This window comes from Hibiscus syriacus, unplaced genomic scaffold, assembly GCF_006381635.1.
Source record: "Hibiscus syriacus cultivar Baekdansim isolate YM2019G1 unplaced genomic scaffold, ASM638163v2 tig00000541_pilon, whole genome shotgun sequence".
In the NCBI taxonomy this organism is placed as follows: Eukaryota; Viridiplantae; Streptophyta; class Magnoliopsida; order Malvales; family Malvaceae; genus Hibiscus; species Hibiscus syriacus.
Genome location: NW_024061798.1, coordinates 370,059 through 383,886, shown reverse-complemented (window position 1 = coordinate 383,886; position 13,828 = coordinate 370,059). Strand labels below are relative to the sequence as shown.

At 35.9% G+C, this 13,828-nt stretch overlaps 3 protein-coding genes and 1 pseudogene across 3 annotated transcripts; 1 reads left to right on the top strand and 3 right to left on the bottom strand.

Moving 5' to 3' along the window:
* Positions 1–4,980: 4,980 nt before the first annotated feature.
* Positions 4,981–8,784, bottom strand: LOC120208772 (3-isopropylmalate dehydratase large subunit, chloroplastic-like). The gene is made up of 15 exons (XM_039207958.1): positions 8,731–8,784; positions 8,510–8,644; positions 8,256–8,426; positions 7,389–7,541; positions 7,211–7,279; positions 6,999–7,115; positions 6,792–6,866; positions 6,558–6,635; positions 6,338–6,433; positions 6,190–6,239; positions 5,953–6,007; positions 5,716–5,847; positions 5,579–5,626; positions 5,319–5,477; positions 4,981–5,175 (listed from the first exon to the last, which is right to left on the bottom strand). The coding sequence occupies exons 1-15, from the start codon at positions 8,782–8,784 to the stop codon at positions 5,035–5,037; spliced, it is 1,533 nt and encodes a 510-aa protein (XP_039063889.1). The 3' UTR covers positions 4,981–5,034.
* A 1,431-nt stretch (positions 8,785–10,215) lies between these two features.
* LOC120208784 (phosphatidylinositol N-acetylglucosaminyltransferase subunit C-like) lies at positions 10,216–12,111 on the top strand. Its single transcript, XM_039207963.1, has 2 exons — positions 10,216–10,319; positions 10,970–12,111. The coding sequence occupies exon 2, from the start codon at positions 11,064–11,066 to the stop codon at positions 11,973–11,975; it is 912 nt and encodes a 303-aa protein (XP_039063894.1). The 5' UTR covers positions 10,216–10,319; positions 10,970–11,063; the 3' UTR covers positions 11,976–12,111.
* Positions 12,112–12,222: 111 nt separating this feature from the next.
* Positions 12,223–12,642, bottom strand: LOC120208806 (peptide methionine sulfoxide reductase B5-like). Its single transcript, XM_039207975.1, has 2 exons — positions 12,493–12,642; positions 12,223–12,393 (listed from the first exon to the last, which is right to left on the bottom strand). Exons 1-2 carry the CDS (start codon positions 12,625–12,627, stop codon positions 12,229–12,231), a joined length of 300 nt encoding a protein of 99 aa, XP_039063906.1. The 5' UTR covers positions 12,628–12,642; the 3' UTR covers positions 12,223–12,228.
* LOC120208794 lies at positions 12,223–13,540 on the bottom strand (annotated as a pseudogene).
* Between the last annotated feature and the right edge of the window lie 288 nt (positions 13,541–13,828).

Sequence of the window (13,828 nt, the reverse complement as noted above, 5' to 3'; positions counted from 1 at the left end):
ATTTTTATATAATTTCTGGTGAATTTTCAAACCTACTGCTAATTTCAAAATATAAACTATTTTTTTAACCTCATCCTTAGGTTCTTCATCAATTCTTACAACCAATTATTTAAAATCACTTAAATCTTCATAACCCATAAAACACAATAAATCAACATCCCCTTCATCAACTTAAGATGAACTTGAACACTAATAATATTATCATGCAATATTGGTACCAAACGATAGCGTTTTTCGCATATAACAATTTTCTATTTTCAGCATACTCAAAATCCTAAGGAAATTGCTTGAAAATTTTTCTCTTACCTTAGGAGAAAACCCAAGCAGCTTTGGAGAAGAAGATGAGCAATTTGGATGAAATGTTGGGTGCATTTCATCTTTGTTTAAATTATATTCCATTATAAATGAATATAATATTCATTTAATTGGGATAAGACTAAATCACCCTTAATGAATCTTCTTATTCACCATAAAACTATGACAACTCATCCTTATCAAATTTCAAAGTCAAAGCTGAATTATTTTGACTTTCATTTCCAAAATTTCCCCTGAATGTTTCAAATCTTGCGTTTTAGTCACTAAATTCCACTGTTTCGGTTAAATCTGAAAAATTGCACATTTCCAAACCAAATTTCTCTGATCCAAAATATTAAAATAATATTTCCAACCATTTTATAACATCCTTCAAATTTTTATATAAAATTCCAATTCGATCTGAATTTTCGATTCCTTATCGACTTTAACCCTTTCTAACTTTTCTTTTCTAAATTCTAAATCCAAAAATATGATCTCTAAACCCCACTCTCAAGAGTAAGCCATCTATTTATGGAATAAAATTCTTTTTAGGAAATTATCACTTAATTCCCTAAACTTTTTCCCAATTTTATACTTTGACCATCAAACTTTCAAAATATTCATTTTGGTCATTATCTGAATTTTTGGGGTATTACAAGTTTTACCTTATTTTATTTCAAGCACTTATGTTTCAATATTTGTGTTTTAGTCATGTTCTTATATATTATGTTATTCTTGTTAATATTTGTCTTTGGTCATGTTATTTGTAATTATTTCATTTTAATCACTACTTTGCATATTGTTGTATTTAGGTTTAATTGTTATTTTTCCTTTCATGTTTTTGATTGAGTTCATTTTTGTCCCTAACATTATTTAGGGGTTATTTTCGTTTATGGTACCTATGTTTGTTTAAAATGTTCGATTATGGTTCTGTCTTATTCATAATTAATGTTCAACCCTTTAAGTTTTTGTTAGTACCATTTTGGTCCCTGAAATCACCATTTGTGCTTACTTTTATTGTTTGTATTTTAATTTGTAATGTTCACTTGTTTTTATTTTAGTCATTTATGTGTGAATATATTTTACATATTTATATATAGTTATATGTATTATATTAAATAAATGTTCTTAGCTCCATTTACTGTAAATATTTTATTTCGTATATTTCCAATTACATTTATTTCCATTGTATTTTTATTTATTGATGAGTTATTCAAATATTTTCAAGAACACTTATTCATAGAATGATCGTGGAAAGCATCATTTGGTCGAAGTGGTGCGATCCGATACGACATTTTAACGAAATAAGAACTTGAAATAAATCTAGTTTATTTTACTAATTAAATATTTTTATTTAAATAATTCAATCTTTTTTTATAGTAATTTATTTTATGCAAAAATGTCAATTTTCAATTTATATTCGATTCGCGCTTTTATCGAGGAGAGAATATTCTTTTTAGACAAAGAAATAGACGATATTTCTTTCCGATGGAGGATTGCTAATCTCGAGATTTCTTTTCAAATTAAAGAAATTTTCCTAATAAATAATTCAAAATAAATTAATCAATGTTCAATACATAGATCATAATTTAACTTTATATTCGATTCATAATTTTCACTATCGCGACAATGTATAAGCGACAAAGTACCAATTTTGGGCGTTGTGGGAGTGCTAATCATTTCCCACACGTAATCGACTCTCGGACCTATTAAATCGGATTTTTGGTAAACGCAAACCAAATTTTATCTTAAAAAATGATTTTTCTTAAAATTATTTTAAAAGACATTTTTAGGTACTCGACTTACCTAGTTCAAAGGTAGATGGCAACTCCCATCCAAATTAATTCAAAATCGCCTATTTTTCAAACAGAAGGTCATAACTGTTTTTTAATAATATTTAATTGTTTTTCAAAAAAATTAGTTAGGATGATAAAATTTAATCCGTCAGAAAACAAGATAGAGATAGTTAAAATAATCTCTTTCGTTCTGATCCAACTTGACTCAATAATTTTTACTATGTTGTTATATTTACTTGTTTTGTATTTATAAAAATTATAGGTACAAAAAAATGGAGAAACAGAATGAAATGATAATCCAAATGGAGGGCTTGTTATTTTCATGTAGGCTCCTTCGAAACAGCAAATGATACCAATTCCAAACCCCAACAGCTGTTGATGGCCTGTAATAGCCAAAATGATAGTTATGGCAATTATGCATGTTGAATTCAGTAGTGAGACATTTCAATGAGTGAAAAGACTCAGCTGTGCTGTAGGCTTCACATACTTAAAATTATTTAATAAATTATTATATTTTTATAATAATTATTAAAATTGTCTTCAGATATTGATAACTTTAGTAAAATTATCAAAATTATTCCATCATGTATTAAAAATAATTAAAACCCAAAGCTATGTGTAGTTGTTGATGTTTTTGTCCAAGTCGCGTGTAATTCTTGACAACTGCAAGTTTATTGAAATTGTACGTAATTATCAACGATTTTGGCATAAGATATAGATTAAATTGAAGGAAGGAAAAAAAAACAAATAGTTTGGATGCCTTCAGCTTTTAATTCCACTGCCATGTCTTGGTGCCTAAGACTCTCAATCCGGATATAACTACATATTTTAGGCCTATTTCATGCTGCTATGTAGTTTACTAGGTAGTTACTAGAATATTAGTTTATAGGCTTGCTTTTTTTTCTTTCTCTAACATGGTTTCCCTTGATCAAATTATTTTTGTGAAGGGAAGAAGTATTGTGGATAACACGTTATTAGCCCAGGAGGTTGTCAAAGGATATGCTCGTAGGACCCTATCTCCTAGGATTGCTCGCAAGATAGACTTGCAGAAGTCATTTGACTCCTTGAGTTGAGATTTTATCCTTAGCGTTTTGGAAGCTATGAGTCTGTTTAGTCTTTTCAGAGGTTGGATCCAGGCGTGCCTAACCTCCCCTCGATTCTCCATTTCGTTTAATGACAGCTTAGTAGGCTATTTCAAGGGTGCTAGAGGCATTAGGCAAGGGTACCCTTTGTCCCCTTACCTATTTGTGCTTGGCATGAATGTTCTCTCCAAAGTTTTAGACATGGCTGCGACCAAAGGGATTTTTCAGTTTCATCCAAAGTGCAAGAGGCTTTTTCTCACTCACTTGTGCTTTGCAAACGATCTATTGATTTTTTGCAAGGGTTTTTTGGATTCAGTTATTGGAGTTCAATGTGTCTTGGAAGAGTTTTATTTGATGTCTGGGTTACAACTAAATGCTGCCAAGAGTGAGTTGTTTTCCTCTGGGGTTACTGCAAATCTGTTGAATTCTTAACGCTTCTAGTTTCAAGTTGGGATGCCTCCTTGTCAGATGTCTCATATCTGGGGGTTCCATTTGTGACTCGTAAGCTCACGGAGAAGGATTGTTTGCCCTTGCTGGAGAAGATTCGGACAAAGCTAGGGCAATGGTCGAACAGGCTGCTGAGCTATGCTGGAAGGCTGCAGCTTATTAAATTTGTGTTGATAGGTATCACTAATTTTTGGTGCAGACAGTTGATTTTGTCTATGGCTGTGATTAAAAGGATAAACGAGTTATGCATGAGATTTTCTGGAAGGGTAGTGATGCGAGTGATGTAAGTGCAAAGGTGAATTGACATATTGTGTGCTCTTTGAGGTCTGTGGGGGGGGGGAGGGGGAAGGGTTAGGCTTAAAGGATATCCGTTGTTGGAACATGACTTGTGATGCAACTAATGCGGGCACTGCTTGCTGATGAGGGGTCCCTTTTGGTGGCTTGGGTGGCTGGATGTAAAGCTAATGCAAGCTGGAGTTTGAAGATGTTTCAGCTTAGAAATGAAGCTACTAGAGTCTTTGTTTCAATCTTGAGCGGACGTAAGGTTAATGCAACCTGGATATGAGGAGAGATTCGAGTGAAGCATCCTCATGTTCCTTGGCAAAGACTAATTTGGTTTCCTATACATACCACTAAGCATGCTATTATTGCATAGCTGGTTATTTTGGATCGATTACATACCAAGGATAGATTACTAAGAATAAGTATTATGGTTGATCCTCTATGTGCGATATGTGCGGATGCTTTGGAATCTAGGGATCACCTTTTCTTAGGATGCTCTTTTTTTTGTAGCATTTGGGAAAGAGTACTCATTTGTACTGTGTCTGGGAGGAGAGAAATCATAGATAGTTTAGTGGAAGATATCGTTCTGCTGATGAGATTGTGGGTTATTGGAGATGTTGGCATTATAGTTTGGGGTAGATGTATAGACCGTTCTAATCCTGTGAATAGAAGGATCTGTGATGCTTGGGGTACTTTTTAATTTTTGTTTGGGTGGCTCTCAGCTTTGTTCTAATCCTGTTAATAGAAAGGCACTGGGTGTTGGGGTATATCCTGTTTTTGTATGTATAACCTTAGCTTTGTATATTGTAGCAGGTCTTACTAATCAAATTGGACAACAACAATAATGGAAACAGCACTTTCAAGTCTGACATATATGAATACCTTAACTCGAATCACTCAATGAAAATAATAAACAGACTGGGAATTTTGAAGCAACTTTGCATATTAAAGTTCCAGCATTCAGTTTTGAAGCTGAAGAAAAAGATGTTCCAGTTATTGCATGAATCCCCTGAAAATGAAACAAGATACAACAAAGAAGAAGCAACCCAGCATTGTCTTCTCATTTCATCTTCTTTTTCAGCCTCTAGTTATTCATATGACTCGTACGTTTAACACAAGTTACTCAAAGTTTCTTACTGCAAAAACTCTCTTGGATCGGTGACATAACCGGTCAAAGCCGACGCAGCCGAAGTATAAGGAGAAGCAAGATATATCTGGCCTTCCTTGTGCCCCATCCGACCGGGGAAGTTCCTGTTTGTTGTTGAGACACAGACCTGCAATGATGATCCCATTAAATTTCTCCAAGGGTTTAAACTCTAATACGCATGTTCGAATATATGTTGAGCATGGGTACTTCAGGGAAAACGAAAACAAATGATACGTTCTTGAAGGTACACTGGGGAAGAAAAATAATTACCTTCGGTTCATTCATACGTGCATATGTGTCTTTAGGGCCACCCAAACAAGCGCCGCAGCTAGGGCTGGCAGGTGTATCACAGCCAGCTTCTTCGAAAATCTGAGAGCACGTCTTCCCACCAGATCCGGGTACAGGGAGAGTATACAAGTCCAACCAAACCTGCCAGCTTTAGCGAGTTAATACACACATTCTTCTATCTTTACTTGATTCTAATTGCAAATCGAATAATTTTTTAATTATTAATGATATCGAGCAAACACCTTCTGTGTAGCGGGTACAAGGAATGTGGGAACTTTGACCTTCTTCCCCTGCAGGTCAAGCAAACTAAAGTTTTTCTGACGCAACTTAATATTAGCTATAGCTCCTGGCATTAGGAATTAGAATGTATGATTCTTACCGAAGCTACAAAGACTTTAGCAGCAGCAAGAAAATCTTCGGTTTTTCCACCAGTACAAGATCCAATATATACTCTGTCGATTTTAACGTCTTCGCATTCTCTTGCCAATGCACGATTATCAGGAGAATGTGGCTGCAAAATACATTAAGAAATCAGTTCAATGTACAGACAGACATGCACAAGAGAAGAAGGCAACAATGAAGATCGAATTAAAAGCGACTTTTATGAGATACCCACCTTAGCCACCAATGGCTCCAACTTTGAGATATCAAATCTGTACTCGGAAAGAAAACTGGAAGCAAGACCCAAAATATGTAATCATATTAGGGCTTGTCTCAATGCAGCTCCAAGCATAAAATGGTACAGTAAATATCACCCATGAAAGAACATAAAACATCCTATTGAATAGTAGCAGTCACGAGCGTAACAATAAGAAATGTGCTCTTCATTAACCATTTAATCACAAAAATATACCTTGCGTGTGCATCACTGTAAACTGGTTCATATGGCAGAGATGTTTTATCCTATGCAAAGCAAACAATATTAAACCGTAAACTAGGCATGAAACCAGAGCAATAGGCGTTAAATACAATCAACCAGGTTCAATGATTTTTACCCTCACCTCAAGGTACTTAAATGTAGTACTATCAGCGGGAACGACTCCATTCTTTCCCCCGGCTTCAACAACCATATTGCATAAGGTCATCCGTTCTTCCATCTACCAAATACAAGTAATCAGAATACCAAAATCATGATTTTTTCCGGCAAGAAATCAAACTAGGTCAAATGTTTTTCTAAGGACCTAACGCTAAAAGTTATTGCAACATTTCAGGTTCACTTACATTTAGACTTTCAACAGTTGTTCCAACAAACTCCATGGATTTATATGTTGCGCCGGCTACAGATATTTCACCAATGATCTGGCCCAACAGGAACGGTTTTTAGAAAAAACATATATGACCAACCATTATATAAAACAGAGATCAACATGAACAAGAGTAATATCCCCACAGGATTATAATTATGAATTAAAGCTTATCAAAATGGAATAATTGCCTAAAAGTGTATGATGTTACCTGCAAAATCAAATCCTTTGCAAGCAGATAAGGAGGCATTTCACCATCCATCACAAATCTCAAAGTTGGTGGAACCTACAATTGAAAATGCAACCGATTACATGTAAGAATATACCACTAAATTAATCGCAATTTTGTAAGTACCAGACTTCAACTTATAAAAATCCTAAATGTCTGTTCAAAAACAAAAAAGAATAATTAACAAACCTTGAGCAGAAGCTTCCCAGTGCCTAATACAAAGCCTGCATCTGTATTTCCAATTCCAGTAGCAAATTGACCAAATGCTCCAGCAGTACAGGTGTGAGAATCTGTCCCTAACAAAACCTGAAGGCAGAGACAAAGAACATAACAGCAGCTCGAGAGCGAAACAGATGGATGAAAGTTCTACAATTCAATATTTTACGGTAAAGAATTGATACCTCTCCAGGCCTGCAGTGACCCTCTTGGGCAAGTGCAATATGGCATACTCCTTTGTAATCAGGGTTTGCCTGCAATGTTGTGAATTAGGATTCAGCTCTATGTCAATAAACAGAGAATATACCCCCGCTCCTCAGAATACTGGACCAAAAATGAATGACAAGATAAAGAGTGCCATACCTTAAAATTACCAAGATCTTTTATATCATAAAAATACTTGATATTTTGCTCCATGCAAAAATCCCTCAAAATATCCACATTGCGATTCGCACGTTCATCACTTGTGAATATGTAATGGTCGGGTATAATAACAACCTTTTCACGATCCCAAACCTTCAATACCAAAATGATGGTACACAGTTAATGAATTCAGCAACTGCAAATAGACAGCTGTGAACAGGAGTAAAGACATGCACAGGGCTGAACACTCTACAGTCTACCAATGTAATAGTTAGGTTACAAAGATAAAGGAGATTTAAAGTATTTTGTTGGAAAACATGAAACAAGAGAAATCACCAAAATCATTTTCCAATATATAAAAATATTCAATTGAGAAGAAGCTTGTTATATCCCTAACAAATAAATAACAAATAATATTTGTGAGACCTATCTGAACCCTCATCAACAACCATAAGCAGGCACACTATGGCTGCCATCTCATGGATTTAGGGGTAAGAGGGTAACTTTTCCTTCTCTAACAAAAAAGGTTTGCTTTTCCTTTCTCAGCAAGTCTCTCTAGGAACTTTCTTCCCCCCTCCATTGAACACCTGTATTTTGCTCTCAAAATACCCTCCTTACACAGGTCTTATGCCACCGTGGCCGACGGCTCTAAGTCCAAATAAGAAAGGGTGAACCACCTATGAGGCTACGATCACCACCCCATCCGTTGCACAACAACAAAGCTTACAGCAGTTACATAGCTATTGTTACTTGATGAAATAAAAAAAATCCATTGCATTCTAACAATCATCAGCAAGAGCTCAATTATGCACAAGACTAACCTAAGAGAAGAGAAAAATAAACTAAGAACGCATAAGAATTGAATACCTTTGCAATTTCACCAAATTCTTTCTTGAAGATACCGATAGAACCAGGACCACAAACATCATGTGTCATCAAAACATCAACATTAACCCAAACATTATCACCTGGACTCAACTGTGGTTTCTCAGAGGCTCTTGCGAAAATCTTCTCTGTCATTGTCATTCCAGTCTTAACCTGAGAAAAACAACCCAATTTTTTATTTTTTAAAAAACACAACAAAATCCATTAACAAATCAATAAAAAAAAAAGGAACTAACAGATCCAGTGGTGGCTGGTTTACGCTCAGATTGCTGGGGTGCCATGAGCGAGACGATTTTCTTCGAAACTTGTTTTTTGCATTTCTGAATGGATATTTGAGATGTAGAGGGAAAAGCAGAGAAGCCCAAATATTTCTGGCCATAAAAAAGGGGGTTTGTTTATTAGTCAAAAGAATCTACACCAATCAAAATCTTGAAGATGGGTAATCTAAAGCACTGACCTTGTTCCTGATGAAGGAAGAAGCTGGGGAAGGAGAAACCAAAGAGGAGGCCATGAGATTCAGCTCTTAGTTACTTTATCGTTGGTTTTCTGTTTGTTTCCCGAGAAAAAAAACCCGAAAGGAATACAAGCGCCGCGAGCAGACAGATAGGAGACCTGGCTGCAATGCAAACTCCACCAGCCTTTTGTAAATGGATCCCACTTCAAACCTTTGGCTTTGGATCTTCGAACGATAAGAACGCCACCAGTCAACAAATTGAATGGTTAAATTACCATATAATCATAAATATTAATAAATATTGGGTAAAGTGCACTCATGGTCACTTTTATTTTTAATTGATCTTATTTTAGTCACTAATTTTAAAAAAAGAATTTAATTAATTATATTATAATCATAAAATTATTAAATATTTTGTGATATATTAATAAAAATATTTAATTATTAAATTGACATTTAAAATTTTTTTACCATTGAATTAGCGATGTCTTCAGTGCAACCACATAATGGAGTGAGCAATGTGATTATTTGATAGTCTGCATCTCCCTTAAAGTGGTGTAAGGTTAATACCAATGGTTCTGGTAGCAGAGCTGACGGTTTCGCTTCTTGTGGGGGACTTTTTCGCTCATTTAATGGTGGATGGATTCTTGGCTTCTATAAAGCTATTGGGATATACACTGTTGTTGAAGCGGAGCTTCGGAGCTTTCATGAAGGTCTAACCCCATGCTTGGAACCTTGACGAGAGACAAGTGATGCTGGAAGTGAATAGTTTGGAAGTTATTCGAATGTTACAGCATACTATCACTTGTTTCACCCTTCTTAACAGAATTACTCAACCGTGAATAAAACATGCGTCTAACGGGGTCACCACTCACTAACTAGATTGCTGACAAATTATCTAAAATGACCGAAATAGGAGGTTTTGCAAATATGATCCACCTTTGGAAGTTGCTTCTCTCCTGCAGCGGGATTGCACTGTTTGTTATATGGAAGCTGCTACTTAACTATTGTTGTTCTCTTATTTCATTAAAAAAGCACTTTTGTCTTATTTAACCCAAACTCTATATTTATTGTTGTTTCCGTATCTGTTATCTCTGACATCATTCTTCGATCGACGATTTAGTTTTGTTGATAGGAGTTAGATCACTTGATAATTTGTTCATAATTGTTTTTCTTCCTTCATTTCTTTGCCAATCTTGTTAATTTAATATTAAATAATTGAGAGTTTAAATATTTGATTAATAAAAAAATAAAAAAAAAATGAAAGATTATACATTTAACTAAAAAATGTTTTTTATTAAGCTATAGAAGTCTCATTACTTTCTAAAAAATTTAAACCAAAAATTTATTAATTATTGAATGAGTACTAAATTAACTAATTTTTGTTTCTTTCTTAAAATATAATATAAATAAAGAATTTCACCCAAAATATTATAATTTTTATCATATTTTCAGTTTTATCCTAAATTCGAGTGTTTTTTAGCTTTCCTCCTTGTGACCTTCTTTCCAAAATCAGAAAAATCTCACTTAATTTCCCTCCCTGGCCTTCGCCATTTCTCTTATCCAACGTTTTTCCATCTCGGAATCTTAAGGTACAATTCCTTTCGCTTTCGTTGCTAATTATTAAGTCTAAACACATAGGCGTTAAGTTGTTTCGATTTAGTCGGGGTACATGTTTATGATTTCTGGGTTCTTCTCCATTTTGTGAATTAGATTTCTATTTTTTTAGAGAATCCCATGTCGAAAAGTTGATTTAATTGATGATTGTTTATTTGGGTTCTTCCACTGAATCAATATTGGTGAATTAAATATGGATTTTATTTAGTACTGTGGATTTCTGCACAGGAACCACTGTCTCTCTTTGATTGATGAATTTGAATATGTTCTTTGGATAAATTGGATTGCTCCAGATCAGGGAAACTGATGAAATGAACATGGGTCCATTCATCTGATGAGATGTGCTTGAAACTATGTTTCGAATATATGTTTGTGTCCAATTTCTACCAAGTTTTCTTATTTGGAGGGAGTCTTGGAAGTTCATATCTTTATATCTGTGTTTGAAAAAGTGTTTGACCCCGGTGTCGGATACAAAGTTAAGGATTCTGTCTGCTTCATAGTTGATAGATAATTCAATCATTTGAGCTGTTAACTTAGAAAAGTTTTTTATTAAATTCAGATATTAATTGCTGCAATATTTGGACACTTTCTTTGTTTGCTTTTCAAGCTAATTCTTCAATCTTAGGTTTGGTTTCTTAAAATTCTAATGGAGTGGAAGCAAAGGTTGCCCTAGAAGATGAAGCAGGAAGTTGTATTTCTCCGACAGCAGTGGCCTTGAGATGGATATGAATTTCGGTGTTGATTCTTCCCCGTCTCCTTCCAGATGGAGAAAAGTTGCATACGGAGGGATGCAACCTGGTTACGACGACAATCACACGGATGAAACTTTCCTGGAAGACATGGTCATGAACGCTAATGTCGTTAAACGGAATATGCTTAAGGTGATGCAAGATTCGGTTTCCATCTCCCAATATCTATGCATCGTTGCTCTTGTAGTCTTGGTATGGATCTACACCCTTAGGTCAACCCTCAACGAAAACTCCCTCTTGCTTCTTGATGTAAGCCTTCTTGGTTCCGGTTTCATAATCCTCGTATTAACCGAAGAGATGCTCTCCCTCAAACGTCTTTTGAACTATGTCCTTAATGTTTCCTTCTTCACAACTGGATTGTTCGTGTTAGCTCCGATATACCAAACATTAACAAGGTCCATCAGCTCGGATTCCATATGGGCCGTAACCATTTCACTTCTCTTGCTCCATCTTTTCCTACACGACTACTCCGGCTCCACGATAAGACCTTCAGGGGCTCTCAAGAATCCTAACTTAACCAGCTGTATTTCCTTGAACGCGTCCATCGTCGCTTCGGTTTTCATAGCGTCCCGATTACCCTCCCGAGTACATGTTTTCGCAACCATGCTATTCTCCTTGCAAATCTTCCTGTTTGCACCACTGGTCACCTACTGCATCAAGAAGTACTCTTTCAGGTTGCACCTTTTGTTTTCTTTGGGGTTAATGGCTGTCACTTTAACATTTGTCTATAGCCTTCATTGCCTGCTTTCTGTGTTATTGGTGGGAATTTTGATCTTTGTTAATGTGGTTTGCCCTTACTGGCTTATAAGGATTCAAGAATACAAGTTTGAGATTAATGGCCCATGGGATGAGGCTAAGCTCTGCTTTGATATTACAGATTGAAAATTTACCGATGCCAATTTGATTTCTATGTTACTCGAACTCGGGTTTTGAATATTGGTACATGATATTATGTTTTTAGCTATGTATTTAGAGCCTTGGAAAGGTGGTATCTTAGTATCCATGTACACATGTTGTAGGTTACAACTAACCTTCAAATCATTTATTGTATGCTATATTATTCATATTTGAGATGAATGTCAAATATAGATCTGCATCCGATAGCTTTTATATTTGTATCCAATAACTCTTCCCCTCACGTTGAAGGAGCTGCATTAGCCTGAACGAACTGGATCGAAACGCTGTTGATGCAGTGATGTTCGTCGGTCGGCACTGAGAACCCGTCCCCATTAAAAACATGACCCAAGTGCCCCCCACAAGCTGCACATGTAATCTCAGTTCTTCTCCCATCAGGATCAGGCTGCAAAAGCATTGCTTGCATGTTTGTGATCTGATCAAAGGCATTTTACACTACTATGACACCGGAAAAGAAGGGGATCCGGGGATGAGAAAGACTCGCGGCTCGGTTTATGGCTCCAGGGATACCCTCGAAGAATGCAGGCCAACCACAGCCAGAGTTAAATTTGGCGGTGGACTTGTAAAGCGGCATCCCACAACCGGCAGAATTGTACACCCTTTCCTCGAAAAATGTCATACTCTCCTATTCCTCGCAACCTGTAGATGATGAATATCAACCATTGAGAAGGCAAATGCAAGCAATGTTCTAAAGATACATCTCGGGGGCAGCAATCACACCAATCGTCTCTGCTGTACTATCACCTACACTCCTAGTAAATGCAGTCCCAGGATACATCTCATTAGGAACCCACAGCCTCGGAGGATTACCGCCTTGGCTTTCTTCATCACCCCAATTTTGAACATTCGGGTCTTTAAGGCCTTCCACTTGATCAACACTCAAGACCCTGGCACCACAAAGCTTCACCCTGCCATACATATCTTTCCTAAATGGTGTTTGATCCTCAGATAAATCCTCAGCCAAAATTTGATCGCCATCCTTAACAGCAACCACAGCTCTTGAATCACCGCATTAGCAACATAAAGTGTATCTCCAATAACAAGCACAGTTATTTCTGTCGTACCACTCATAGTATCATCAATCTCACTATTATGTAACTCAGCATTTGTAGCTAAAAATGCTGAATTATACGCTTTTAAGGGACCATCCAACAGTGTAGAGTCACTAGATAGCATCTCTAAAAGTCTATCCTTAACAAAGTTGGAACATTGAGTACTGTATTGACCATGTACATCAAAGACACTGAAGAAATGAACATTTGGGTTACCTTGGATTTGTGTTTCGATGCAGACACTATCTTGGTTTTCCCCCTCAACTGTGTATGGGTAGTAACCATGCTGTGTTAAGGCTGAGCACTGCAAAGTAAAGTTGTAAGATGGAACAGGAACTAAGTCCAATGACCTTTGTGTAAGAATGTGTTTGCATTTGCGAGGTTTCTTTTTCTCTATGGTGACCCGAATAGCCATCCGATGATGATATATATCTAGTACAACACTTTCCATGAACACATCCCATGATTTCAAAACACAAAGTTGAACACAGACGAATGATTTTTATAAAAAAAAAAAATCAAAAGGTGCAGTTCAAGAGTTTGACAGAAGGCCTAAAAGAAACTAAAATTAATAAAATGGAAGCAACGGAAGGATGCAAACTTTAGGTGAAAGTGCAGAAATGGGTTTTTGTTAAATTTAACATTTTGGGTATTTTTATAGGAAATTTGGTTAGAAAACATGCTTTACAGAGAAGTAAAATGGAAATGAATTACCAAAGATAAACAGAAACCCAAGAAAAAAGAAAGCAGAAGAAGTATAATTTTTAT